We start from the raw sequence: 25598 nt of genomic DNA on the forward strand, positions 1-25598 counted from the left end.
AGACCCGCAGCCCCGTCGTCTCCTCCGTAACTCCTCCGGAACCACAGGCCCGTCTCCGGGCAGCAGCAGAGGCCCACACAGCGCAATCAGCCGTTCACGCGAGCAAACAATGCCGCTACTCCGCTTGGCGAGGTTCTCCGCAACCAAGAGTAGAAAAAGTAGCAGAAGAACGCGGAGAACATCAACAGAACCAGAACTTCAAGCCATCCCACCTGCTGGGAGGATTTGGAGGAATTATGATTATTTTTTTTATCCCTTTTTGTATTTATATAAATGCAAAGTACAACTGGATTATATTTTTCTAAATAATGAACATTTCAATTAAATCCCAACTAATTTTACTTGTCTCCATTGTTGCTATTCGACACACTCTGTCATTCAAAATCAATTAAATTGGAAAAAAGCTAAATGGGTTTAAGTTACAGCTGAATAAATAGAGTTTTACTGTTTTCAGTATTTTTTGGTGGCAGAAACATTTTCACATGAAAATGTTTGACACTTTCTAAATGTTGCACCTGGCTAAAATTAACGTGAGATAAGCAAAGACAAACAATTTAAAAAATGTCTCAGATACAGAAGGAGAGGCAACGCTGAGAATCAAGCAGGTTGTCATTTCAGTTGTTGAGTTTTAATTTTTCAGAGGGAATAGAAAAGATTATGAAAATTTCTAAATATATCATCTAGTAGCAATCTATTTCAAAATATAATCTGTAAGAATACTTTAAGAAAGTAATATGTGGAGATATTTGTGCATTGACGGCGCCTACGCTCCTGTAGATCGAGAAACTGACATGTTGATAGTATCAGTGCTGATCTCCTGATTCTTAGTTGTTACACAACATAATGAGGCCCCGAGTTTGTTAAATGCAGTTTTCCTCAGAAAAATATACAAAGATGAGTCTGCAAGAGGACTAAGAAAAAGCCCGATTGTAACCACAGTCCAGAAGATTGAATCTTCCCAGGGTTTTTCCAACAGATAATACATCACATTGGGGATGAAAAGCAAAACATATGTTAGCAAAACCACAACCAGGATGGAAATAATTCGATGTTTATCATCAGCAGAGACACTGCGAGCTTCAGTCAGAGCTTTAATGGTCCCAACCAGGCAGAAGATGAACAAGACAAGAGGGAGGAGGAGACCAATAGCCTGAATGATTACTCTCATCTGTAATTCTAAAAGGCGATACATGCTAAGATTATAAAGAAAAGAAAGGATCCAGATCATGACACAGACCAACACAGCTGTCTTGATGTTTCGTTTAAATCTGTACCACAGCGGCTTGGAAATGGCCAGATACCTGCAATAAAAGATACATGCTGTCAGACATTACTGATGTAATAGTGTAAGACAGAAACAACAATATGCATGTAAACAGATATTTACCTTTCCAGGGAGATACACATCATGAATCCAATGCTGGCTGTAAGGCCAAAATCGAGGGCACAACGAGACCAATCATTAGCAGTACGTGATATTATAGGAATTCTGCTGCAGTACTGGATGACATCAGAAAGTAGAAGGTTGAAGATGTAAACTGGAGCAACATTATCTTCTTTCACCTGCAGAGGAATCAAAATGAAAATAAAGACAGAAGATTTCCTTCCAACTTCCTGGAACAATTATTTAATTCTTTAACCACAAATTTTTTTATTATTATTTTTGAATTTTTAAAATTATTTTTAAATAACCATTCTTAGACCCAGGCTCAGAGAGAACCAACAATAATATAAAATATATAACGTGTCAAACATACAGCTAAACCTAAGTTAACAAGTACTCACCTTTGATAAAACAGCAAACATGGCCACCAGAGTCAAAGGAAATCCAATGGCAATAGTGACACAATTTCCCACATACAAGACTTCGTTCTCATCAGAACTGTTACTGGTTCTGTTAGATGCATTAGTGTAGTTGAAGATGTTCTGACCGAGGGAATCTCCCATTCTTCAATATCAAATCTGCACAAGCAAAGTAATGAATAATAGAGACTTGATTTTTCTCTTAGCTTAGTTCATAAACGTTGTATTAAATTTCTTTTGAAGGGAAAATCCTGGGAAAGGATATTTTGCAAAGAATAGAAACATTTTAAGTGTTTTAAGTACAAAAATAAAACTTATGTTCTAAAGTAAAAGAAAGCAACAAATTGTAATTCTTGAAAATAATGAGTGGAAAATAATTCTTATTTAATGTATGTGCTCAGTTTCTACTGTTTAACCAGTTCCATTAAATTAAACACATGGGAAATACTTTTCAGCAAAATCTTAAATTAAATGTGTTTTTTTCTTTTCTGTACAGTCAAAGAAAATATATATTTACCTTTCAAAGTTTAAAGATCCTGAAATGCTTCCTGTTTTCAGCCAGTTCTCCTTCTCATCTCAACGGTCTGCAGTCTGAACATTCTCTATATATACGAACCACATGGTGTCTGAACAATGACATCTGACTTCTGTATTAAAGGAAATGGGCTAATAGATGATGTGATAAGTCAGGTTTCCTTATCAACAGGAAGAAAATGTCTTCTAAGATCACAACAAAATGTTTCAGTTTTTAAAACTCAGTTTTCATTAACCAACTTGTTTAAATTCAATTCAGTTCAGGTATATAGCACCAATTAACAGGAAATATCATTTGAATGTTCTTAACAAAAAAAAGGATTTTAACTTAAATTACTAATATTACCTTTTTAACTCACATTCAACAATTTAAACCATTCATGTTTTGGGACTCTGCTGTCAGCAAGCAGCTCCTCATCTGTAAGCCATTACTCTAACTTTAGAGAAGCAAAGCTGCAGTCATGGAAACATTTCACATTAACTTAGATACACATTTATGCAACAGGGACAAGTATGGAGATGCTTGGTGCAGGATGCTCTGCATTGCTCTCTTCTGCTGTAGCTTCATCAGCCATGTTGGTTCTTCCACCCTCCTTTGTGTGATGTTAGCTGCTGGGCTATGAGTCAAGATGTGGTTTTTAAACTTTGGGCTGCAGAGAGACTAGAGCAGCTAGCTTTATGTTAGCCTCTCTGCAGCTAACGCACCAGAAAGGATGGCACTGCTTTAAACAAATGACCTTAACTAATTTCAAGTAAAATTATATTACAAATAATTATCTTACTATAAAAACTTTATTTATTCTCCTCCTGCTTCTTAATATTGCACAAGTGAAAAGAGATGTGGTCAGATAAAACAAGTTCTGAACACAAACAGAGGAAGTGAAGTTAGAAGTGTTTCACAAAATGACACCTTCCAAATTTTTCATAATCTTACAGAAAGTCTGTCAGATATTACAAATATTCTGTCTCAGCTTACTCACTGCAGCCTTATTATGCTGGATCCAGATTAATTTTACAGCAGTGATACGTTTACTGATTATATATGTTTCATGTTAATTTCAGTTTATAGTTATGACTAAGTGTGATGGAGACCAAAGGATCCATCACTATAAAAGGATTATTGATATTATGTTGTGTTTAATTTATATACAGACCAAATGTTTCTTGTTTGATTTTTTTTATTTCAGTTGCATATTGTAACATTTAGTTGGTCATTCTTTCACCAAGAGGAACTGGCCATCCTTCCTGTACAGGGAGAAGGTGGGAAAAGGTCGATTTGTTCTGAGATTTTCTGTTGGTTTAATTTGAGTTCAAAAATTGTTTGAGCATTTAAGAATTAAGAATTACTTTATTCAGCCCAGCAGGGAAATTATTTCGCAGTTACAGCAGGAATTTTTTATACACAGATTAACACACGACGGGAGCTGCTTCTGCAGGCAGCCAGCTGAGCCGGCGCCATTTTTGAAGGAGGACATGCAGCAAAGGTCGTCGGGACCGGGAGTCAAACCCGCGACGTCCGTGGGTTCGACTCGGTCTAAGGCCTCCAAATGTGGGGCGTGCTAACCCCCTGCGCCACCACAGCACGCCCCAATTTACCTTTCCTGGTCTCTTCTCAGCAGGGAGGAGCAGAAAAAAGAGAATAATTCTCCAGGTGCTGGTAGGTAGTATTGTGCTGAAGAACATGGCAGATTGTCATATTTATGACAAGTTTAAAAATGTCATTAAATATGAGAAAACTGCCGACACTTATTGGAGGAGGTTTTGATCAATGGACGTTTATCAAGGTGAGGCACCAAAAAAACTTTATGTTCAACTCAAAGACATGTTTTATAAGTGGGTCAAACCAAAGAAGTCTACAGTGAAGGACATTTCAGAACTGATGATCATGGAGAAGTTGCTGAGGATGGGGAATCTGGATTTGATGGTGTGGATCCAAGAACAAGCCCCAAATTCTGCAGAACAGGCTGCAAGTTTGTCCGAAGTCTTCTTATTAGCAAAGATGGGGACCAGAAGAACCAACTTTGGCAGTGACATCTTCTCTACAGGAAGTAGTAAGTCTGAGGGGGTGAAATGTGCTTTGCTATAGGTCAGACTAGGAATTATTCAGCTAATAGTTCATTTTCTGTGGCTAAATCCAATCCTTCTAAGAGCTTCTCATCCTCAAAGCAAGACATACAATGTTTTCTGTGTAACAGGATAGGTCATACACAGGACACATGTCCTGTCACTACACAGAGTAAACCCTCCCTTCTGTATTCGGTTCCCAGATCACCTTCCCCATCCCCTGCACATGAACCTGCCTGCACAGTCCCTGTGCTGGTAAATGGTCAACATGAAACAACTTTATTAGACACAAGAAGTTTCAAGTCTGTGGTTCTTTCTAGCTGTGTGGAAAGAGAGCAATGGAATGATGTTAAGACAAAAATAAGGTGCATTCATGGTGATGAAATGGAGTAATAAAATCTGAGATTTATTTAACTATTGAAGGCCAAACACTCTTACCTGTGGCAGTAGCTCTGAGGCAAAGCCTATGCGGTAATTTTGGGCTTGGATGTTCCCACTTTGTCTTATTTAGTGTCAAACACAGAGACTGAACATTTGACTCAGTAGTAGTTATGAGGTGTGATGGAAAAATTACATTAAGGTCACATCTGCTAGTCATGTTATATGAATGCTTGTGAACTCTCACCAAAAGAACTATTTGGGTTACATGTAAAAGGTTGGAAGTTGTTTTCTACAGCTGCATCAGAACCAGACTGTCTCACCCCTTGTTAATTCTTCATCTTTGGTATAAAACTCATGTGTGTCTCTGCCTGGCAGCTTTTCATGCAGACCTGCTTTATTACTGATTGTCCTACAAGGTCTCTGTATTGTGCTCAATATGTCAATAAACCTGATTGAGTGATTACACCTGAACAGTGCTTGGAAATAGTATTTTTTCCACGACAGAGGAATTACAGTTCAGAACCCTACAAGATGCATGATGTCACCATCTAGTGGCCAGACACGAAAACTGTTGAAGCTCACAGATCACTGTTACAAAAAATGTTCCCATGATGACAGAAGCAGAACTTTCTTCCCCAATCTGTAATTTTTTCTCCACTAGAGTACAGAACTCACTTCAAGGATTACCATAATATGATGTTAATCTGGAGGTGTGTCCAGTAAAACCAGCCAAATCCAGAGCTTAAAAGAGAAAATATTAGTTTTTAGCTTCAGCCAGAATCGAGGTGGAAGGAAAGATGAAATCCCTCCATAGAATAGCAAGTCGGTTTGTGTGGCTAAACAAGAACACACAGGTACAACAGTTCTGTTCTTCATTTCACATGTCAGTTGACTGCAAACAGAGGTGATTCTAGAGTCCATCTACAGCTGTTACCTGTCATAGAAACACCAGTAGAAAGGATAGTTGAAAAGGTAGGAGCATGTCCATCATCTCCAGCATGTTTTCCAGATCATCAGATCATCTGGCTTCACTATTAACCTTCATAAACGTAAGTTGGCGCAGAGGCAGGTGGAGCTCCTGGGCTGTGGTTGGACATGTTAGACCTCAGGTGGGGAAAGTGGAAACTATTCATGCACACAGTGTGGCAGAAAAGTTGGGACTATTTTCAGAGTTGAACAAAATGTAAAAGGTTTCACATATAATATTCAAACATCAGTTAATCTCTAATTCACAACAGACATAACTATAGAAACAAATAATATACAGGTTCCTAACTGAATTATTGCAGAGTTAAACTTTTACTCGCTCTCTCAAAATGGAAAATGAAACTCAAAATACTATAAAAAGTCATTATATTGCTGAAAAATAAGATACCTTTATGTGACTGCAAATTTGTCATTTTATAGCCACTGTGTTAAAGTATTAAAGTGTTGAAGCATCACGTTTAATGCTACAATATGCATAATGTCACCATCTAGTGGCCGGACACAAAAACTCATGAAGCTCACATATGAATAAGGAACAAAGATTGTTCACAAATTAAAAAATGGCTGTCAGAGAAATGAGGCCCTGCACACTACCAACTACTCTGTTTCCATCTGTGTGCAAAATAAAATACACATTCTCAGAGAATATTGTTAAAGAAATTTTATTCTGAATATAAAGTTGTTCTTTCAGATCAAGAGACAAAAAGATGAATATTTGAGATAAAATCAAACCTATGCAATGTTGTCAAGCAAATTTCTTATCATCACAAACTCCTACCCAACAATCAACATTCATTCTAACTTACAAATATTTTCATAGCAAGAAAGTTACATTTTTCAGCTCATCATTCTTTGCCTCATAAAGTCCAAATAAAAATGTGACAGACCAAAATAATCTTCATGTGTACATGGTTATACAATGTTCAGAGAGTGAACAGTCTAAAACTAATTAAAAAAGGTTTTGACCTAAAGTTCCTGTAGCCACGAAATACAAGCTGTAATAAAATGTGTCTGATTTTTTATTTCATGTCAAACATGAGATATTTCCTGTTTCTGCAGATTTCTCACAATCTAAGCAGCAGTTTTGCTTCATCACAAGAGATGGTATGTTTCAGTTTAAATAAATAAATCACCTTGTTAACACTTTAGATGATGAAAAATATTAGCATATTAACATTAATATTTACAAAACACAAAATGGAACGGTTTGCATTATTAAAATCCTACAACTTCAAGCCATCCACCTCCTGGGAGATTTGGAGGCTTTATGGTGTTTTTATGTAAAGAAATCTCTAGTCCAATTGAATATTTCTGTTATATATAATAAACATTTCAGTTAAATCCCTGCTAAATTAAATGTTTGCTTTGTTACTATCAGAAACACTGTATGCGCTTCAGAATCATTTACATAGCAGAAAAGCTAAATTGGTTTAATCCACAGCTGAATAAATAAAGTTTTACTGTTTTCAGCATTTTCTGCTGAAAGAAACTTTTTCATGGGAAACTCTTTGACACTTTCTAAGTGTTGTACCTGGTTAAATTGACAAATCAGAGAATCAAGCAGGTTGTCATTTCTTCAGTGGTTGGGTTTTGGTTTTCAAATGATCATGAAAAATTCAAAATATATCATCTGAAAGTATTTTCTCTTGCAAATAATCCATAAGAATTCCTTAAGAAAGTAAGATGTGAAAATATTTGTGCATCAGTTGAACCTAAACTGCTGCAGTACGTTGAGATGACACGTTGTCATTATCAGTGCTGCTGATCTCCTGATTCTTAGACGTTACACAGCAACACAATGAGGTCAAAAGTCTGTCAACTGCACTTTTCCTCAGAAAAACACACATAGCTGAGTCTGCAAGAGAACTAAGATAAATACCAATTGTAACAGCAGTATAGTTGGCAAAATTTTCCCAGGGTTTTTCCAACAGAAAATACATCATGTAAGGGCTGAAAAGCAGAATATATGTTAGCAAAACCACAACCAGAATTGAAACAATTCGACGTTTATCATCAGCAGAGACACTGCGAGCTTTAGTCAGAGCTTTAATGGTCCCAACCAGGCAGAAGATGAAAAAGAGAAGAGGGGGGAGGATACTAACAGCCTGAATTTTTAATCTCATCTCTAATTCTAAAAGGAGACACATGCTAAGATTATTAAGAAACGTAAATATCCAGACTGCTACACAGACCAACACTGATGTCTTGATGTTTCTTCTTAATCTGTACCACAGCGGCTTGGCAATGACCAGATACCTGCAATAAAAGATACATGCTGTCAGACATTACTTCAATCAATCAATCAATCAATCAAATTTTATTTGTATAGCATATTTCAGCAGCAAGGCATTTCAAAGTGCTTTACATCATTACAAACACAGAAACACAATGCAAGATAGAATCAACAATCAAAACATGACATTAAGTCAAGTTCCATCAATAAATTTGTAATTGATTACGTTTCAAATACAATCCTAAACAGGTGGGTTTTTAGTCGAGTTTGCAACCATAAAATGTTTACCTGTTACACTCCTACTGTGTTATATAGAACAAAAAAAATATTTTTATTCTCACTCACGCTCACAATCACACAGTTTAAAACGATGTAGATGCATTTTAATGGGCTTCTGGCACAAGGCTCCGTACAACTCTTACACGGATTTCGCTCTGGGACTCCGTCGTCCCTCACAAGTTTTTGTGCAATTTCAACATAGAATCAACAATCAAAACATGACATTAAGTCAAGTTCCATCATTACTGATGTAATAGTGTCAGAAAGAAACAATAATATGCATGTAAACAGGCATTTACCTTTCCAGGGAGATACACATCATGAATCCAATACTGGCTGTAATTCCAAATTCAAAAGCAAACCCAGAGAGAAAAGTGGGAAAATGTTCTATCATAGTAATTCTGCTGCAGTGCTGGATAAGATCAGAAATCAGAAGGTTGAAAATGAAAACTGGAGCGCAATCATCCTTTTTCACCTGCAGGGGAAAGAAAATGAAAAGTGAATAAAAGCTGAAAATTTCTTCCCAACTTCATGGAACTATTAGATGATTCTGCTTCCACAAATATAACACACAATGTTTAATCTCCTTTTCATCAACCATTCCTTAGATCCAGGTTCTGAGAAAAACAATATTAATAAAAAAACTGCATTTCCTGATGAACATGCAGCTAAATCTAAGTTAACAAGTACTCACCTTTGATAAAACAGCAAACATGGCCACCAGAGTCAAAGGAAGTCCGACACAAATGGTGATCAAATTTCCCCAGGATAAGATTTTAAAATATACTTTGTTCTCTTCATAAAAACTGTTAGATGCATCATTGTAGTTGAAATTGGTCAGATTGAGGTTTTCTTTCAATGAGGTTGTGTTGATGAGGGAATCTCCCATTCTTCAATATCAAACCTGCACAAGCAAAATAATGAATAATGGAGATTTGATTTTTCTCTTAGCTTATTTCATGAAAGTAGTATTAAATTTCTTTTTAAGGGGAAATCCTAAGAAAAGCTCATGTGTAAGAAATCTTTTTTAGTATAAAGCATATGGTAAAGATAAACACAGTAATTCTTGAAAGTAATGATTGGAAAATTATCCAAATATAAAGTATGTGCTCAGTTTCTACCTTATTATACTGGCATGCAGGTAAATGTTATTTCTAACGTGACTCAGCAGCTCCATGAAATTAAACACATAGGATACACTATTCAGCAACGTATTAAATTTATTGTGTCTTTTTATCTTTTCTGCACATTAAAAGAAATAAATATATATATACCTTTGAAAGTTTAAAAGTCCTGAAATGATTCCTGTTTTCAGCCAGTTCTCCTTCTCACCTCAACGGTCTGCAGTCTGAACATTCTCTATATATACGAACCACATGGTGTCTGAACAATGACATCTGACTTCTGTATTAAAGGAAATGGGCTAATAGATGATGTGATAAGTATATTTTCTTTAGAAACAGGAAGAAAACGTCTTCTAAGATCATAACAATTTTTTAAACTCAGTTATCATGAACCAACTTGTGTGAAATTTAATTCAGTTAATTTTTCTAGCACCAATTAACAAAAAATATTCTCTCTATGTTCTTTGCAAAAAAAATGCAGTGAAGCTTTTATCACTTCTTTTACCTGTTTATCTTCAATACAACAGATTAAACCAGCATGTTTTGGACACTGCTGTCATCTCTAACTTTAGAAAAGGAAAGCTGCAGTCATGAAAACATTTCACATTAACTTATAGAGGTGCATGCAACAGGGACAAACATGAACATGCTGGTGCAGGATGCTCTGCATTGCTCTCTTTTGCTCTTGCTTCATCACCCATGTTGGTTCTTCCATCTTCCTTTATGTGCTGTTAGCTGCTGGGCTATGACTCAAGATGTGTTCGGCCAACTGTGGGCCACAGAGACACTGGAGCGGCTCGCTTTATGTTGGTCTCCCTGCAGCTAACGCACCAGAAATGATCGCAAAGGTAATTTCATGTAAATTATATTAAAAATAATAATAACCCCATTAAAACTTTATTTATTTTCCTCCTGCTATTTAATATTCCACAGGTGAAAAGAGAAAAGGGTTCTGAACACACAGAGACAGGAAGTGAGGTGAGAAGTGTTTCACAAAATGACACCTTCAAAATTTCTCATAATTTTAGAGCAAAATCTTTCAGATATTTCCAATATGGCTGCTGTCTCAGCTCACTCACTTTGCAGCTTTACTGCAATGGATCCAACATATTTTTATAGGATGAGCAAAAATATGTCTTAAGATGAAGGTTATGCTCCTTTCAGAGGTTTGTGGAACAGAAATATTACATCATTGGTTACACTCTCATATTCCCCATATTCCAGCATAATTTCTCTCTACTGACTTTCTTCAGCTTGAACACATTGTCAGAGATTAACATAGTGCACCATTCTGTCTGAATTCAACGCTGACTGAAACACAAGTTAAATAAATTAGAAATAATAAAAATTCAAAGGACAAAAGTGGAGCTGGGATGTTGGGTAGGAGTCTATATCTATAGGGTTGAAATTCTCAGAGTAACCACAAAACTCAGTATATTTAATAGTTTTTAAAAGAGTAAAAACTATCAAAGGCAAAACATGAGGATGAGAAACCAAGAGAAGCTGTTTCACCTTCAACAGTCAATCTTTCCAACATTTTCAGACAGAAGTAACAGATGAAAAGATTTTAAACAATTCAGATTCTGGGACAGATTAAAGGTAAAAATGTGTCCCACATGTAACCTCCACAACCCGACATTTAAAACCATTACAGTGCAGCAGATTCACAGCTGTAAGAAATTGAAATGAATTTCTCAGGTTTGACTTCAAGTAGCAGCAGAAAGTAAAGAATGAATCTGTAAGAAAATATAAATGAAAACCTTCTAATGGCTGTAAAATGAGCTACAATCATGAAAATATTTCTAAACTAAATATAAAAATCAAGTTTACTGAACCTCAGCACACTATAATACGCTTCCAGGTTTGTGGTGCATAGAAGCTGAAAGCTGCTTCCCCGTGTTTGGTTCTGGTTCTGGTGAAGCACAGCAGAATCAGAACCAGAACCTGAGAGGTCTGGAAGGTTGATACAACAACAGCAGATATTTAATGTATTGTGGTCCTAAGCTGTTCAGTGATTTATAAACTAGCATCAGTATTTTAAAGTCTATTCTCTGAGCTACAGGAACCAGTGGAGGGACTGTAGAACTGGTGTGTTGTGCTCTAACTTCCTGGTTCTAGTCAGAACTCCAGCAGCAGCAACGTTCTGGATCAGCTGCAGCTGGAGGATTGATTTGTTAGGCCGACCTGTGAAGACGCTGTTGCAGTAATCAATGCAATCAAAGGTAAACACATGGTTGGGTTTCTCTAGGTCTTCCTGAGACATTAGTCATTAGATGTATTTTCATGCCAACAAAGTGAACATTTTCTAGCTCATAATTCTTTTCTTCATGAATTTCAATAATAAAAAAATCTGGCAGATTAAAATAAGCTTCATGAAGTTCATGGTTGTGAATGATTTTCAGATGGTGAAAAGTCCAAAAATTAAACTGAAACGGCTTGGATAGGAAATGTTGCTGTCGCCACAAACAACAGAGTATTTTAAAATGTCAGCCATTTCCTGTTTCTGCACAGTTCTGAGAAACTAAACAGAAGTTTTTGTTGACCACAAGTAGAGATGGTTTTATCAGTTGTAAAAGATTGCTTAACCTAATAACACTGTAGATAATAAAAACTAATAGAATATGTTAATATTAATATTTAAAAACACATAAAATAGAACTGTTGGTAGAATTCAAATGCAACAACTTTAAGTCCACCTACTGGGAGGATTTGGAGTCATTATGTTTTTTATTTCAATTTTTCTATTGATTTATAGAACTCTCTTTTCTGATTAAATATTTTTCTACAAATTGAACATTTCAATAAAATCCCACTGATTTTATGTGTCTGTTTCTTTTTCAGGTGGATATACTGTATGTGGTTCAGATTTAATTAAATTACAGAAAAGTTATTCTGTACGGCCACGTTCAGGACTAAGAAATCCAGAACAATAGTCAGAGAAAGTAAGATGTAAAGATATTTATCCATGTATGGCACCTAAACAGCTGTAGTGTGCAGAGCAGACATGTTATCATCATCAATGCTGCTGATCTTCTGATTCTCAGACATTTTACAGGAACACAGTGAAGCTAAAATCTTATCAACTGCACTTTTCCTCAGAAAAATATACAAAGCTGAGTCTGCAAGAGGATTTAGACATTGACAAACTGTAGCCACAGCTTCAAAAATTACATTTTTCTTAACTTCCTCCAAAACTAAACATAATACAACTGGCAGAAAAAGTAGAATATATGTAAGCAACACCACAACCAGGACTGAAAAGATTCGATGTTTCTCATCAGCAGCGACACTGCGAGTTTCAGACAGAGCTTTAATGGTCCCAACCAGGCAGAAGATGAACAAGGGAAGAGGGAGGAGGAGAAACACACCCAATATGGTTCCACTGGTCTTTAGTTCCAGGGGAAGATAAACGCTCAAGATAAAAATAACAGAAAGGATCCAGACTGCAACGCAGACCAACACAGATGTCTTGATGTTTTTTCTCAATCTGTACCACAGCGGCTTGGCAACCATCAGATACCTGGAAAAAAAGACAAATGCTGTTGGGCATTGATGTAATGGTGTCAGACAGAAACACAGATATAAAGTAATGAAGATAGTTACCTTTCCAGGGAAACACACATCATGAATCCAACACTGGTTATCAAGCCAAACCGGAAAGCAAAGAGAAAGGAGACATTAGGACCTTCATGTAACATCAGAGGAATTCTGCTGCAGAGCTGGATGAGATCCGAGATCAGAAGGTTGAGGATGTAAACTGGAGCAACATGATCTTTCTTCACCTGCAGGGGGACAAAAAGAAAAGGAAATAAAGACAGAACCAAAATTGATGTAGTTAGTAGATTTTAGTTCCACAAACATTCTTCTGTCCTGCTGTTTTCCTGGCATGTGTTTTTATTTGCTAGATGACAGAGAATGTCCGCTCAGCAGCAGAGGAGGATGGAGGAATATTCATGGCCAGAGCTGGAGATCAACTCTGGCTTCCCCAAATGTTCTCTAAAGCACCAAGCCTAAAAGAGTCCTGCTGTGGCTGGATGTCGCCCCGAGACTTCAGTCATCAACTCAAACTGACAGAAGCTCTGTTACTCTAACACAGAGCAAGCATTCCCAGCAATGTAATTTACAGCGTTACTCACATCAGTATTCATTTCTCATGTTTATCAGAATTATTAAACATAAATTAGAGTCTGTTTTTCTAAGCAATAGTAACATTTTAAAGGTGAAGTTGAGTAAATATGTCACCTTGTTTAAGAATTTAATCATTAATACTGAACAATCAACAGGATGATATTTCTGAGTTCATATCTGAGCCCTAAAAGGAGACCCAGCTTTTCCACAACAACTGCATCTCAATGACGGTTTTCAGGCTCACCTTTACTGAATAAATTATGGGATTACAACAGATCGCTATGAATAATTACAGAACAGAAAAAGTATGAAATGTTATTTATGCTGACGTGTGTGTTACCTTTACAACATGGACAACTTTGTCAAGGTAATATACAAATTATGAAAAAAAAAATCCCTATGATCTCTTGTGGGTCAAATCAAATGAGACAGGTAGAAAAAACAGGATTAAATGAAATGATACAGCTGAATCAAAATTCATGGCTACAGCCCCAGGAATCATTGTAATGCTAAAGAAGTCATGTGATCAGCAGCCAATACAGTCAGGAGAAACATGGCTCAGCGGTCAGGTGTTCACTGAAGCCACGGCAAAAACTGGTCAAAACATGGAAATGAAAATTGTCTCAGCTCATAGCAAATACTCACTTTAGATAGATAGCATTTATTGTCATTGAACAGAATTCAACGAAATTTCCATTGCAGTAGTTTACAATTCACATTTTTATTAGGAGTGGTCCTGCCTTTTGCAAAGTAATGAATAGATTAGTAATAATATCTTGACTTATTTCATAAAAGAACATTTGGCTTCACAGTGTAGTAACTGTGTACTCACCATTGATAAAACAGCAAACATCGTCACTAGAGTCAATGGAAGCCCAACACAAATAGTGATCCAATCCACCACATCCACATATTGATAAACAAGCTTTGTGAATTCGTCATCATAACCGTTATTATTGTTAAATGCTTCACTGTGGTTGGAGATGCTCTGATTGGCGCTTTGGTTCCCTGAGGTGTTGCTGACGACGATATTCTCCATTCTTCAGTGTCAAACCTGCATGAGCAAAATAATGAATAATGGAGACTTTATTTTCCTTCAGCAACACTTTAACAACACTTACGATCTATGCTAAGTCTAAGAGAAAAATCAATACCTATAGAGATTGTTTTGTAAAGGATGTTGAGTATATGCATTTTTTGTGTTTTTACTGAAATGCAAATAGGTTTACTTAGTTGCCTGATTATCTGTTATAGATTTTTTTTTCTCTATGGAAAATTATCCATATTTGAAGCAAGTGGATAGTTTCTACCTGGAACTATTGGCAAATATTTTATCTGTTTTCTCATTGAATTGAACATATGGAATATATTTTTCCTCAGCAGCATTAGATTGAATGTGTTTTCCTAATTTCTGTGCATGACATAAAAAATATATTTACCTTTTCAAAGTTTATAGGTCCTGAAATGATTCGTTCTCAAACATTTATCCTTCTCATCAGGTCTGCAGCCGGTGCACACTGTGTTTGCATGCTACACCACGTACAGGCTGACCAATGACATGACGCTGCATTAAAGAGATGGTTTGACAAGTTGATTATCTTTACCAGCAGGAAGGAAGCATCCTTTAAGATCGTAACAAAATGTATCAGTTTTCAAAAACACAACTTTTAACTAAATTCAGTTCAGCCATATGCTGCCAACAAATATCCTCTCAGTGATCTTTCAATGTACATTTCATCTATATACACATTTTACCTCTTTATGTTAAATCCAACAGTTTAAGTCATGCATGTTATGGGACACTCAGCACCTCTCTGCATCTCTAACTTCTATAAATGTTAAAGAAGCAAAGCTGCAGTCATGGAAACATTTCACTTTAACAGATACAGATGCATGCAACAGGAACCAGTATGGGCATGCTGGATGCAGGATGTACTGCATTGGTCTCTTCTGCTAATATTTCTTCATTCCTGCTGGTTCTTTGTGTGGGCTGTGACAATCAAATAAGATGTGGACCAACTGTGGGTAACAGAGACTGATGGGTCCCTTCTTGTTGGCATCTCTACAGCTAACAGAAAGGATTTCACTGTTTTAACAAACTGAGCTTCATTCATTTCATGTAAAACTCATTGACAATAACTCTTAAAATTAAAACTTATTTTTGCTCTTCCTCCCTCTTAGTTTATTGCACAAGTGAAAAGAGATGTGGTCAGATGAAATGGGTTCTGTCAAACAGAGAGGAAGTGAAGGGAGAAGAGCTTCACAAAAATACACGTCCACAATTTTGTTTCATAACAGAGCAGCTTCTTTGAAACAATACCCATAAATCACCTGTCTCATCTTACCTACGTTGAGGCTTTACACCTTTGCATCCAATACATTTTTTATATGACAAGTAATATCACTTCTTAAATATGTTTAAGCTCAGTTTATGTTTGTTAATGAGGTTATGCCTCTTTCCCTCTTTCAGATGTTTAAAGTCCAACAATCTCACATCTCAGATGACACTGGGTTAATATTTACCTACATGTAATTTTCTGGTTAACAAAAGCAAAGCAAGGCTTTTCTTTTTTCTGTGACAAAAACTGAATGTCACAATAAACCTAATTTGTAAGACACAATAAATAATGACATCTTGATAAAACAAGGCAACAATTTAATTCAAGATCAGTTAGGCAGCATTTTAAAATGAAAGTGAAGCTCAAGCTATCCAAAGAAGCAAAACCAAGAGTTGAACACTGATAGCAATGCATATGGTCTGCCTTGCATTAAAAAGGTTTCAACAGTTTTACAACATTAAACACATAAACTAATTTGTATATCATTCAATCTAGCCAACAGACCAATAATCTAATAAGTGGATAATTTACCTTTTGCTTTGCTAAATTTGTTCAGCCAGAGAAATACCTCCCAGAGTGCTGACATCTGTCTAACTGGCCAGCTGAAAAGGAAACTGCTGTTTTGCAAGCTTCAATTTAAGCTTTTTTTTCTGTAGCACTTAGGAGAGCTGGTCACACAAAAGTCGTTAAATTAAAGCTTTGAAAGGGATGTTAGCAGTTAATGCATTGGCTTTAATGTTTCCTGCAAGAAAAAAACTCAGTATTGAGGAAATGTTATGAATAAATGATGTTTCCTGTAAGTGTGTTGTCAGTAGTGATGTTACGTGATGTGCCGAGGCTTCGAGGCGTGTGTCGAGTAATGGAGGGGGCGTTTCCGTAAAGCGCGTATCGAGGCTTCATTTAGGGGAGGAGCCGAAAACGATGACGTCCGAAGCCTCGCTGCCCGGCTGTACCACGTGACTGCTTCGGGAAGTGGCTCAGAGTTTGGCAGCTTTAGAAACCCCACAGGCTCCATTCAAAATGTGGGCTGTTGTAGGCGAGTTGCGGTCAGTTGAGAGAGTGGATAGAGTTTTGATAGCAGAGTTTGGATAGTGGTTATTTAGTTTGGTGTTTGGAGAGTTTAGGAGGGAGAGGGAGGGAGGGAGGGAGGGAGGGAGAGAGAGAGAGAGAGAAAGGAGTAGGATGGAGCCGGCGAGAAAGAGGAGGATTTCTCCTATGTGGGAACATTTTGATTTGATAAGCCCTAACAAGGTAAGGTGAACTGAACATTTGTAGATGCATTAGGTTTGCTTATGAGGAACTGTATTTTTCACTGTTTCTTATTTTCTGTAAAGGTGAGGTGTTTATTGTGCTCCAAGGAGTTGGGGTACAATAATAACACCTCATCCATGTAGTGAAAAGAGAAATCGTTTGAAACCAAAAACTGTGGAGAAATTGTTGTTTCTTAATAAAAATGCATGAAATCATCCAAGTTACACAAGCATTAGCCTATTCACGACCTCCTCCCTAGTTCCACAAGCACTTTCACTGTCCTCTGCCTGATTAAGCCCAGGCCATTTTTCTAGAGTCACAGAAAAACTTTATTACACAATATGCCATATCACATGACACTACTATTTTGGGAATAATTACACACAGAGAATACATTCAAACAATATTTTATTATACACATATGTGTATACATAATTTATGTAGACAAATGATTTCGTCCTACACCTTTTGTGACATCATTCCCAAGAGCCTTAATAGACAAAAATTCAATGCATCACACGTGTTAAGATACAGCTGGCTGTGATTATACACCTGGCCAGTAGGTGGTTTCGTGTGCACATGAAGCTTCAAGAAATTAACCCTTTCTCGAACCAGTTGGCTCAAGTGGTTCAATGCCTCATGAGGCTTCATCTCACCATCACTAGTTGTCAAGTCTAGTCAAGTCAAAGTTAATTTCTGTAGCACATTTACAGCAGCTGGCGTTGTAAAAAGTATTTAGTGTTCATCCTGTCTTTATTCAACCTTAAGAAATACAGAGATTATTAGCTATGTATAAAAATATATAATCCTTAATAACGCAGTGTTAAATACAAACTCATTTTGGAACAGATACAGTTAATAAAAATATCAGTCACTGGGCTCCACTCAGCAGATCTTAAGGATGACACAGAGTTAAACAAAGAATAAAGTGCTAGATCTGCTTTTATCCATGTCTCACTCTGCACACATGCTAAGGGGTGTCAGCCTGCTGTTATCAGTTTACCCATGACTATGTGTGACTGGAGTTGGTGCTGGTTAGGATTGTGTAAGTGTGCAGCAGTATGTGTGGAAGCAGATGAAATTGATAGAGACAATCTCCCTGGTGAGGTGGCCAAAAACCACCCAACCCTCACCACTCAGTGTGGTGCACATGGATCCTAAACTAAAATATGGCGGGCACTTCTTTCTGACCGTTGCCTAGTTCTGCCCCTCTAGCAGAACGCCATGTCTCCAGTAACGGTCCACGTCCCTCAGTCTGAAACTCCATCTGTGTTTTACATATGTAACCAGGTGAAAGAATGGGTGCATGTCAGAACTGCATTTTGTAAACCCTGTTTTGCTTTGTTTCGCCAACTGGTTGCAATTCTTGTTTTTGCCAGCATGTGGTGCTGCTTTACAGAGAGGTCAAAAGATTTCAGGAAGTAGAAAAAAAACTCTTGTGTATGTATTGTGGCATTCTGAGAAAAGCGGAAGAGAAGGACATTTTTGTGTGCCGAGACCTGGTGAAAAAGATGACTACTGTTAAGGAAAATGATTATTTAAGTGCTAAAATACTTACAACATGTGTAAAGGAATATTAAGCACTCTTATTGGAAAAACAGGCTTTGTGTGACCCTTTGAGATGGCCAGATCGAGACAAGCAGGCGCCTATACAAGGGCCATAAAATTAGCATCTCCATGGAAACGGCGCTGGAATGTGGGGGATAGACGTTAGAGTTATCTGGGAAATCTCAAAACAGGGACTCTTCCGCCCGAGATCGCCGGTGCCAGACAGAGATGAGCACGAAGTGGTCCGCCCTCTTACTTAGATAAAAACCAGACATCTGAGCTGCAATGAGGGGAGTTTCCAAGTTTCTCTGGGGGGCCGAAACAGGTCTCTGATTGGTTGAACAACGGAACGCCTTCGTTGCATAAATTAAAATACGGAAACACCTCTTTGTATAAGATGACGTGTAAAGAGAAAGAGAGAGAGTTTTTTCCATCTTTTCTCCACGTGGGCGCCTTTGTCTGTCTGTGTGTTTCGTGTTTGTCTTTGTCTGTTGTTATTTTGTGATAAAATGCATATCTCTGTGTCTCTGCAGCTTTGTTAACTGATTCATGCGTTGCTTTGTATGAATTAAACTCTGTGAGCTGTGACGTCAACACGCCTTGTTTAGTTTCGTTTTACAGCTGGCCGCTGCTCGCCGAGAGGATCCGGGTCTTTTAAGGAAGATACGAGCCAAACGTTTTGTTCAAAGTTTTAATAAATAATTCTTCCTTTACACTACATGGCCACCTAAACCGAGAATCCAAGTGTTCGGTAATGTCGAAGCTGAATTATCTTCCGTGAACAAAGTTAAGGAGAGGATGTTAATGTTATGTTTTTCTTTGTTTGTCCTCTAGAAGTGCCACTGCTGTTTATTACACCCTTTGTAAGAGTTTAGTTTTGTATGTGAAGCTACGTTGCTACATGTGAGCCCGCCATTTCCACCGATGCTGAGGCTTTATGTCGACAGAATACGGGTCATTTATATTTTGTTTCTTTGCAACTCAGAAAGAGAGAAAAAGTGTTTTTTTTTTTCATTTAAAAACAATAAAGGACCCATTTTATTTGAAGCTCCGTGTGCTGCATTACTCCCGGCTTCACATAAAACATGCCAAAGCTAATGAGGCACTAAGTTTGAAGTGATTAAACATAGTAAAAATATGGCTAATAAGAATAGAAACTATAAAAGCATGTCTAATCTCCATGGCAACCAGTCAGTTGTGCAAGAGACCTGGTTTACTGAGCACCACCTTTAAGACACAGCGCCTCACAGATCATCCCTTCCCCATACTCCCACATTCAGCTCGTTCAGACTAGACCATACTTTGGTCTGAAGTGTTCAGATTACCAAAGACTTTGTTTTGAAGATGCTGCTGAAGCTGGTGGGACAGAGTCATTATCCACAATGAAGTCTAAGAAAACATGTCTAAGTCAGAAAACATGATCCCTGCAGACCCCACATGTGCCAGGGTTGCTCAACGGCCCTCCTACGTCCGTTGCCTGCACCACCTTTTCTTTGAAAAGTTGAAGTTGTTCAACAATCTGTTTCCAAATAAGGCATTGATCATCCCTACTCTCCTGTTAGTTCCCTTAACCTTTTACCTACCATCTACCTCCAACACATCAATGATCTTTAATTGCAGTTACATCTTCTACACCATTTTAAGTTCAATGTCAAAATCACATTTATAACTTCTTTAGTTTTCATTTATAATTTACTGTTACAACCCCCCACAAAACCAATAAGGATAAAGTCTGGCACTGGGTGTAACACAAAAAGAAGGCAACCTAAACAGTTGGTGTCATTACCAAAAATATAGTTTAATTTACAGTTCAAGTAAAATGTCACTCACAGTAAACAAACACAGGGAAGCTTTAAACTTCAGGGTCTCCAAGGCCAAAACAACAAAAATAACATCCCACTCTTAATTGTAAAATAGAAACACTTTCTAGATGAGAACTGAAAAAGAAAGTACAATACCTGAACTTCCTGACTAACCAAAAAACAGGAGAAAACAGTTAAAGAAAATGGCAGAGAACCCCTACCAGCTTCCACTGTGAATCGAAGCAAAACTTTAGTTATACACTTGCTGCTTCACAAGAATGCTCACAGCAAAACCATCCAAAGTCTCCACAAACAATCAGCTCACTGACAAGATCACATCAGATCAAGGCCCAAGGAAAAAGGGATCTGACGTTTCCAGTTGAAGCTCTTTATAGGGTGGCTGACGAGCTCCAACACATTGCACCTGTGGCAGCCAGGTAAAGCTGAAACACAAAGGAAGAGCTCTCTCATGAAGAGAGCCCCTAGAGGTCAGTGACCGTAACAATTACCATAACTTATTAGTTACTCTTATTATAATCTTAATGTGAGTTATTACAGATGTTTTCTGAAAAGAAACCAAGAATAATCCATGATTCTAATTATTTGATACCAAAGTTACAGTTACGTGTTTTACTTGTATTTCCACAAATGTAAGTGTAAGTATTATTACAAGCAAACCAATATTAATATAAGTATTTTACTTTGAATCTTAACCAATTACTCAAAATGTTTAGATTTCATTCTTTAAAACTTTCTTGCATTGAAATAAGGAATAATCTAATCTATTTTTATAAATCTGCAGGCTGGAAACTTACTTCCTCTTCTTCCAGGAAACCTGCTTTTCCTGTTTCATGACTCTCTCTGTCTGATTATGATTTATTATGATTGATAGAAAAAAGAAATAGAATTAATGCAAAGTTTACAGGAGACAAAAACAACACACAGCCAGATTGATTTTATTGAAGTTTAAGTCTACTGTTGGGCCTTGATGTCACTTGTGTGATTAATTTTAAAGGTAACTTTATTTATTATTACTGTTAAACTAAAATCTCCAGCATGGGGAAGTGGGATGATCTCAGGTTTTCTTCACACCCCCTCCTCGAGGTCAGACCTTTCACATGCTGGGAGTCCATCTCCCTCCTGCAGGTCTGTGTCTCATCCCCTGGAAAGAGAAGAGGTTCGTCTGGGATGTGAAGATGCAGATTCTTCATCCTCAGTTGGGCTCAGTATAATCATCAAAACTCCTCTTCTCTTTAAACTGCACACAAACTGTTTGGACTTTTACCCTCAGGTCAGAGTTTTATACTTGTCTTTTACTACTTTTTTGTTTCAAGAAATGGTAAAAAAAAAAAAAATAGAACACTTACAAGACTGGTAACAAAGGTTTTTTATTTATTTATTTTCCATATTCATTTACATAATTCACATTATTGTGTTTATCAGTGATTTAAATCAAGTATAATGCAAATAGTAATGATATTCAAGGTTTAATACATGCAAAGCCAAAATTCAACAAGACAAAGAATTTGTTGGGTAGAAGAAAGAAAGAACAAATTTTAGTTTTTCCTCTCAGATCAGTATTAATATTTTTCTCCTTGGTCTGGAGTTTCTTTTATGTCAATCTGAATTCTCTATATTTATTAAATATTCCCATCTTTTCTCATTTTCCCTCCACAGCTGTTCCAAATCCTCTTGATTAGCCGACCTGCATCAGATGTCACTCCTGAATCTTTCCTTTATATAAAACCTCACAGGATGTAGCTGCTCATTACTGGTTACTTGTGTTACTGTTCCAGTAATCCCCATTTAAGTTTCCTTGTTGCTCACTAATAACATTTTTAATTTATTTATTTATTTTTTATTTTCTGTGTGAAATACAGTTTCACAAACGTTAAAATCAACCAGTTATGCAGTCATCCATACTGTGTTGCATGTTGAGGTTAAAAAACTGTTTAAATTGTATGAAATCTGTAGGTTATTTTGTATTTTTCTTTTTTACAATTTCATATTTATGCATGTTTTTATGTTCTCAGAGCTGTTGTGTGTATAATTGTACCAGTTACTTCCATCACAGTAAAAACTCTACAGAAGAAACACAAAAATATATTTTCTAAAAAATAAAAGGCTTAGATAAATGATTTCTAAATAGAGACCCAGTGTCACGGTCAAATTAAAAAATATGTTAATAGTTTTTTAACATTTGTAGTTTTCCTAAAAAACAGTTGTTTTTTATAAAAGTAAAAGCATTTTAGGCAAATTTTAGACATGTTTTGACTAATAAAGTATTTACATCTTTCTAAAGATTAACAGTTGATTTGGTCATAAAAACAGTTTTTATATGCAGGCTGCTTTTTTAAAATATTAGATGCATTATTGCTTATGTACAGAATTTGATGTGTTTGTCTTTAGTCTTAATTTTACCTTTCAGGAATTATTCTCTGCTTCTTTCTGCCCCTGAGAAGCCGACCAGCTACATGTTGTTGCTGTAATGCTGTTGGTCTGCTGGTTCCTATTGTTAATCTTTCTGCAACAACACAGGAAGGCCAGCAGTTTGTCAAAGAGACACTTCTTTATAATAAGGTATAGAAGCAAGTCTGCCAGAGGATTTAGCTGGATTAAAGTACAGGGCACACTGATCAAATTTACAAATGTGGTACTGTTGAAATCCCACCACCACCGCCACCACCCTGCCCACAACACAAACTCCACAAGAATTTGTGGTAAGAATGTCAGTACGTAAGCAAACAACACCACAGTTAAAACAACTATAATTTGTTGTCTTTCATTAGGTGGGACATTCTGGGCTGTAGACAGAGCTTTGATACTGCGCACAAGGAAGAATATTAACAGGGGCATGGGGAGGACCAGAAGGGATCCCTGCCACATTCCATTATTTAAACCAATAAAAACAGAAAGAATCCAGCTCACAACACTGACTGATGCAGAAAGCTTGAGTTTTCGCTGGAATCTGTACCAAAAAGGCCAAGCAATCAGCAGATACCTGTAATTCAAAAGCAAAATTACAGAACGAAGGAATACAAAGAGAAACATTAGCAAAAAAGCAAAACAAAAAACTAATTTACCTTTCCATGGCAATGAAGGTCATGAAGAAAACACTGGCCATCACACCACAGTTGTAGAGATAATAAATGACTAAATAAGTTATGAAATAGTCCTTTACATTTGCCACTTGAACAATCATACAGCAAATCTGAATGATGTCTGAAATTAGAAGGTTGATGATGAAAACAGGAACGACATGATCACTTCGGATCTGCAGAAAATGAGGGTTCAGTAAAATTAAAGTAAAATAATAATAATAAATCAGTAAAAGAACTAACAAATATGATAGGCTTATTTATTATCCAGGCGTACATTGCCATTTGATAGCACATTCAAATATGTTAGTTGTTTTACTGATTGAGAAAATGTTTTGGCAAAAAAATTTGATAAAAATTGTTTTGTCAAATTTTTTGGTCAAAATTTTGTTTTGCTAAAATAATGTCTAAAACATTTTTGCTAAAAAACGTAAACTTATGATCCACAAAGACAATGACATAGCAACATAACAATCACTATAAAGAGTTTGATGTGGATGAAACTAACCACAATCACATAAATTAAGCTTAAAATATCGAGGCTAAAGTCCAGGCTAAAATTATGCTAAAGTCAGACAAAAAGCAAAGATTAAGCATTTAATAGATGCATAGACATGCAGAATTTTCATCTCTACCGATTGTTACTTGTCTCAGTGACCGAAGCTGCAGAAGAAAAAATTCTGCTAAACTCAATAAAGACTTTTTCCAACTTGTCACTATTCATACCAAAATTAGGCTTTAGTCTTCAAACGTTCAAACTAAATCAGTAAAATCTTGAATAAACAGATATTGCCTTCTTTTTGTTAAAAATAATAACATGTTTTATTTCTGAAGTTTAGTTTTTATTGAACACACCTGAGAGTAGAGACTGTAGATGGCCAGCGGTGATAAAAGACCCCAGATGGAGATGAATATTATGGTAAACATTGTCATCGTTCCATAATAATGCCAGCAGAATGATTCTTCAAATGAATTTGGAGAGCTGGTACTATTTTGGAATGTATTGTTGGAAGAGTTATTGTGGTTAAAGCTGTTATTGCTGTCAGTATAGTTTGGAATGAAAGACGTTGCATTGATGTATCTGTAATCCATCTTCACAATAGAACCTGTCGAGGAAAGTCAGTGATAATAATGAAGCAGAGCAACACAGAGCTTTAAATAGATTCAATAATTCCCTTCTAGTCATTTTACAATTATTAAAATTGAAAAATTGACTTAAACATTGAAAAAGAACTACAAGATAGATGTTTTACTAAGACCCTACCAAAGAGAAAGTACAGTTTTGTTGGGGCATTATGTTTTTAAGTACATCTTAACTTATATGCATTTTTTTCTATAACTGACATATAAAAAATAATATCCAACAACACCAATATAATACGTAAGCATACACAAATCAAATTTGAAATAATTTTCTCCAGTAAATTATGATATTGACCAAGTAAATAAGTGTAAAGAACAGACAATAAAACAACTAGAACCTGTGGAAACTAAAATTCTTCTAACAACTGTGTAACTTGCAATATGCCTTTTGTCTAATTCCACTGTCTGCTAATCTGAGCAACAGAAAGTCTAATTAGAAATATTTTAGTTTCTTCTGAGAAATGTTCATGCACCAAATATATCCAAACACTGTTACAAACAGTTTTATCTTCATTACATGTTAAAGTTCAAATAAAATAAATAAATTATTCTTTTCAGTCATTTAGAAGAAAATTGCATTTTTAGAGTTAACTGTAAGAATTTGTACCCCAAAAGATGATTTATCAAACCTCAGTGAGTTCTTCAGAGCTGTATCAGAAGTTGTGCTCTCTGCATTCCTGAAGTATATTTATAGCAATGTAAGACATGCAAATATTTTCTGAATGATAAACAGAGACATTACCTGGACACACCTGCTGTGTTTTTGAACCAAATAGACACGACATGTGTTACTTGTTTTAGCTGAACAAGTAACACTTGTTACTCTCTTTATACTTTCTTCCTAAATGTATTTTCGTATTTGATAATGAAATCAAAATTGAACT

At 36.4% G+C, this 25598-nt stretch overlaps 4 protein-coding genes across 7 annotated transcripts; all 4 read right to left on the reverse strand.

Annotated features, from left to right (window-relative positions):
* Positions 1-225: 225 nt before the first annotated feature.
* LOC114137374 (ovarian cancer G-protein coupled receptor 1-like) lies at positions 226-2463 on the reverse strand. Its single transcript, XM_028005904.1, has 4 exons — positions 2321-2463; positions 1786-1962; positions 1388-1563; positions 226-1301 (listed from the first exon to the last, which is right to left on the reverse strand). Exons 2-4 carry the CDS (start codon positions 1945-1947, stop codon positions 764-766), a joined length of 876 nt encoding a protein of 291 aa, XP_027861705.1. The 5' UTR covers positions 1948-1962; positions 2321-2463; the 3' UTR covers positions 226-763.
* Positions 2464-6415: 3952 nt separating this feature from the next.
* On the reverse strand, positions 6416-9670 carry LOC114137373 (G-protein coupled receptor 4-like). 2 transcript variants are annotated; one of them, XM_028005902.1, is made up of 4 exons: positions 9556-9670; positions 8976-9185; positions 8581-8756; positions 6416-8025 (listed from the first exon to the last, which is right to left on the reverse strand). In XM_028005902.1, exons 2-4 carry the CDS (start codon positions 9168-9170, stop codon positions 7482-7484), a joined length of 915 nt encoding a protein of 304 aa, XP_027861703.1. In that variant the 5' UTR covers positions 9171-9185; positions 9556-9670; the 3' UTR covers positions 6416-7481. The 2 variants fall into 2 exon arrangements, with proteins under 2 accessions (XP_027861703.1, XP_027861704.1); XM_028005903.1 differs by lacking the exon at positions 9556-9670 and adding an exon at positions 9403-9503.
* Positions 9671-12301: 2631 nt separating this feature from the next.
* On the reverse strand, positions 12302-16555 carry LOC114137372 (G-protein coupled receptor 4-like). The gene is made up of 6 exons (XM_028005901.1): positions 16404-16555; positions 15289-15758; positions 14973-15097; positions 14366-14587; positions 13009-13187; positions 12302-12925 (listed from the first exon to the last, which is right to left on the reverse strand). Exons 4-6 carry the CDS (start codon positions 14570-14572, stop codon positions 12382-12384), a joined length of 930 nt encoding a protein of 309 aa, XP_027861702.1. The 5' UTR covers positions 14573-14587; positions 14973-15097; positions 15289-15758; positions 16404-16555; the 3' UTR covers positions 12302-12381.
* A 6239-nt stretch (positions 16556-22794) lies between these two features.
* LOC114137557 (mas-related G-protein coupled receptor member B1-like) lies at positions 22795-25379 on the reverse strand. 3 transcript variants are annotated; one of them, XM_028006241.1, is made up of 4 exons: positions 25322-25379; positions 24427-24677; positions 23557-23747; positions 22795-23474 (listed from the first exon to the last, which is right to left on the reverse strand). In XM_028006241.1, exons 2-4 carry the CDS (start codon positions 24661-24663, stop codon positions 22898-22900), a joined length of 1005 nt encoding a protein of 334 aa, XP_027862042.1. In that variant the 5' UTR covers positions 24664-24677; positions 25322-25379; the 3' UTR covers positions 22795-22897. The 3 variants fall into 3 exon arrangements, with proteins under 3 accessions (XP_027862042.1, XP_027862043.1, XP_027862044.1); XM_028006242.1 differs by having other exon boundaries at positions 25344-25367; XM_028006243.1 differs by lacking the exon at positions 25322-25379 and having other exon boundaries at positions 24427-25268.
* Positions 25380-25598: the final 219 nt, after the last annotated feature.

Source organism: Xiphophorus couchianus, chromosome 22 (assembly GCF_001444195.1).
Source record: "Xiphophorus couchianus chromosome 22, X_couchianus-1.0, whole genome shotgun sequence".
Classification (NCBI taxonomy): domain Eukaryota; kingdom Metazoa; phylum Chordata; class Actinopteri; order Cyprinodontiformes; family Poeciliidae; genus Xiphophorus; species Xiphophorus couchianus.

What these genes read in the sequence shown, in the direction of transcription:
- LOC114137374 (XM_028005904.1), bottom strand. Translation starts at nt 1,947, where the DNA reads ATGGGAGATTCCCTCGGTCAGAACATCTTCAACTACACTAATGCATCT. An exon ending in TGTTTGCTGTTTTATCAAAG is followed by an intron (nt 1,564 to 1,785) that starts GTGAGTACTTGT and finishes ATTCCTCTGCAG; the next exon opens with GTGAAAGAAGATAATGTTGC. An exon ending in ATGTGTATCTCCCTGGAAAG is followed by an intron (nt 1,302 to 1,387) that starts GTAAATATCTGT and finishes CTTTTATTGCAG; the next exon opens with GTATCTGGCCATTTCCAAGC.
- LOC114137373 (XM_028005902.1), bottom strand. Translation starts at nt 9,170, where the DNA reads ATGGGAGATTCCCTCATCAACACAACCTCATTGAAAGAAAACCTCAAT. An exon ending in TGTTTGCTGTTTTATCAAAG is followed by an intron (nt 8,757 to 8,975) that starts GTGAGTACTTGT and finishes TTTCCCCTGCAG; the next exon opens with GTGAAAAAGGATGATTGCGC. An exon ending in ATGTGTATCTCCCTGGAAAG is followed by an intron (nt 8,026 to 8,580) that starts GTAAATGCCTGT and finishes CTTTTATTGCAG; the next exon opens with GTATCTGGTCATTGCCAAGC.
- LOC114137372 (XM_028005901.1), bottom strand. Translation starts at nt 14,572, where the DNA reads ATGGAGAATATCGTCGTCAGCAACACCTCAGGGAACCAAAGCGCCAAT. An exon ending in TGTTTGCTGTTTTATCAATG is followed by an intron (nt 13,188 to 14,365) that starts GTGAGTACACAG and finishes GTCCCCCTGCAG; the next exon opens with GTGAAGAAAGATCATGTTGC. An exon ending in ATGTGTGTTTCCCTGGAAAG is followed by an intron (nt 12,926 to 13,008) that starts GTAACTATCTTC and finishes CTTTTTTTCCAG; the next exon opens with GTATCTGATGGTTGCCAAGC.
- LOC114137557 (XM_028006241.1), bottom strand. Translation starts at nt 24,663, where the DNA reads ATGGATTACAGATACATCAATGCAACGTCTTTCATTCCAAACTATACT. An exon ending in TCTACAGTCTCTACTCTCAG is followed by an intron (nt 23,748 to 24,426) that starts GTGTGTTCAATA and finishes CATTTTCTGCAG; the next exon opens with ATCCGAAGTGATCATGTCGT. An exon ending in ACCTTCATTGCCATGGAAAG is followed by an intron (nt 23,475 to 23,556) that starts GTAAATTAGTTT and finishes TTTGAATTACAG; the next exon opens with GTATCTGCTGATTGCTTGGC.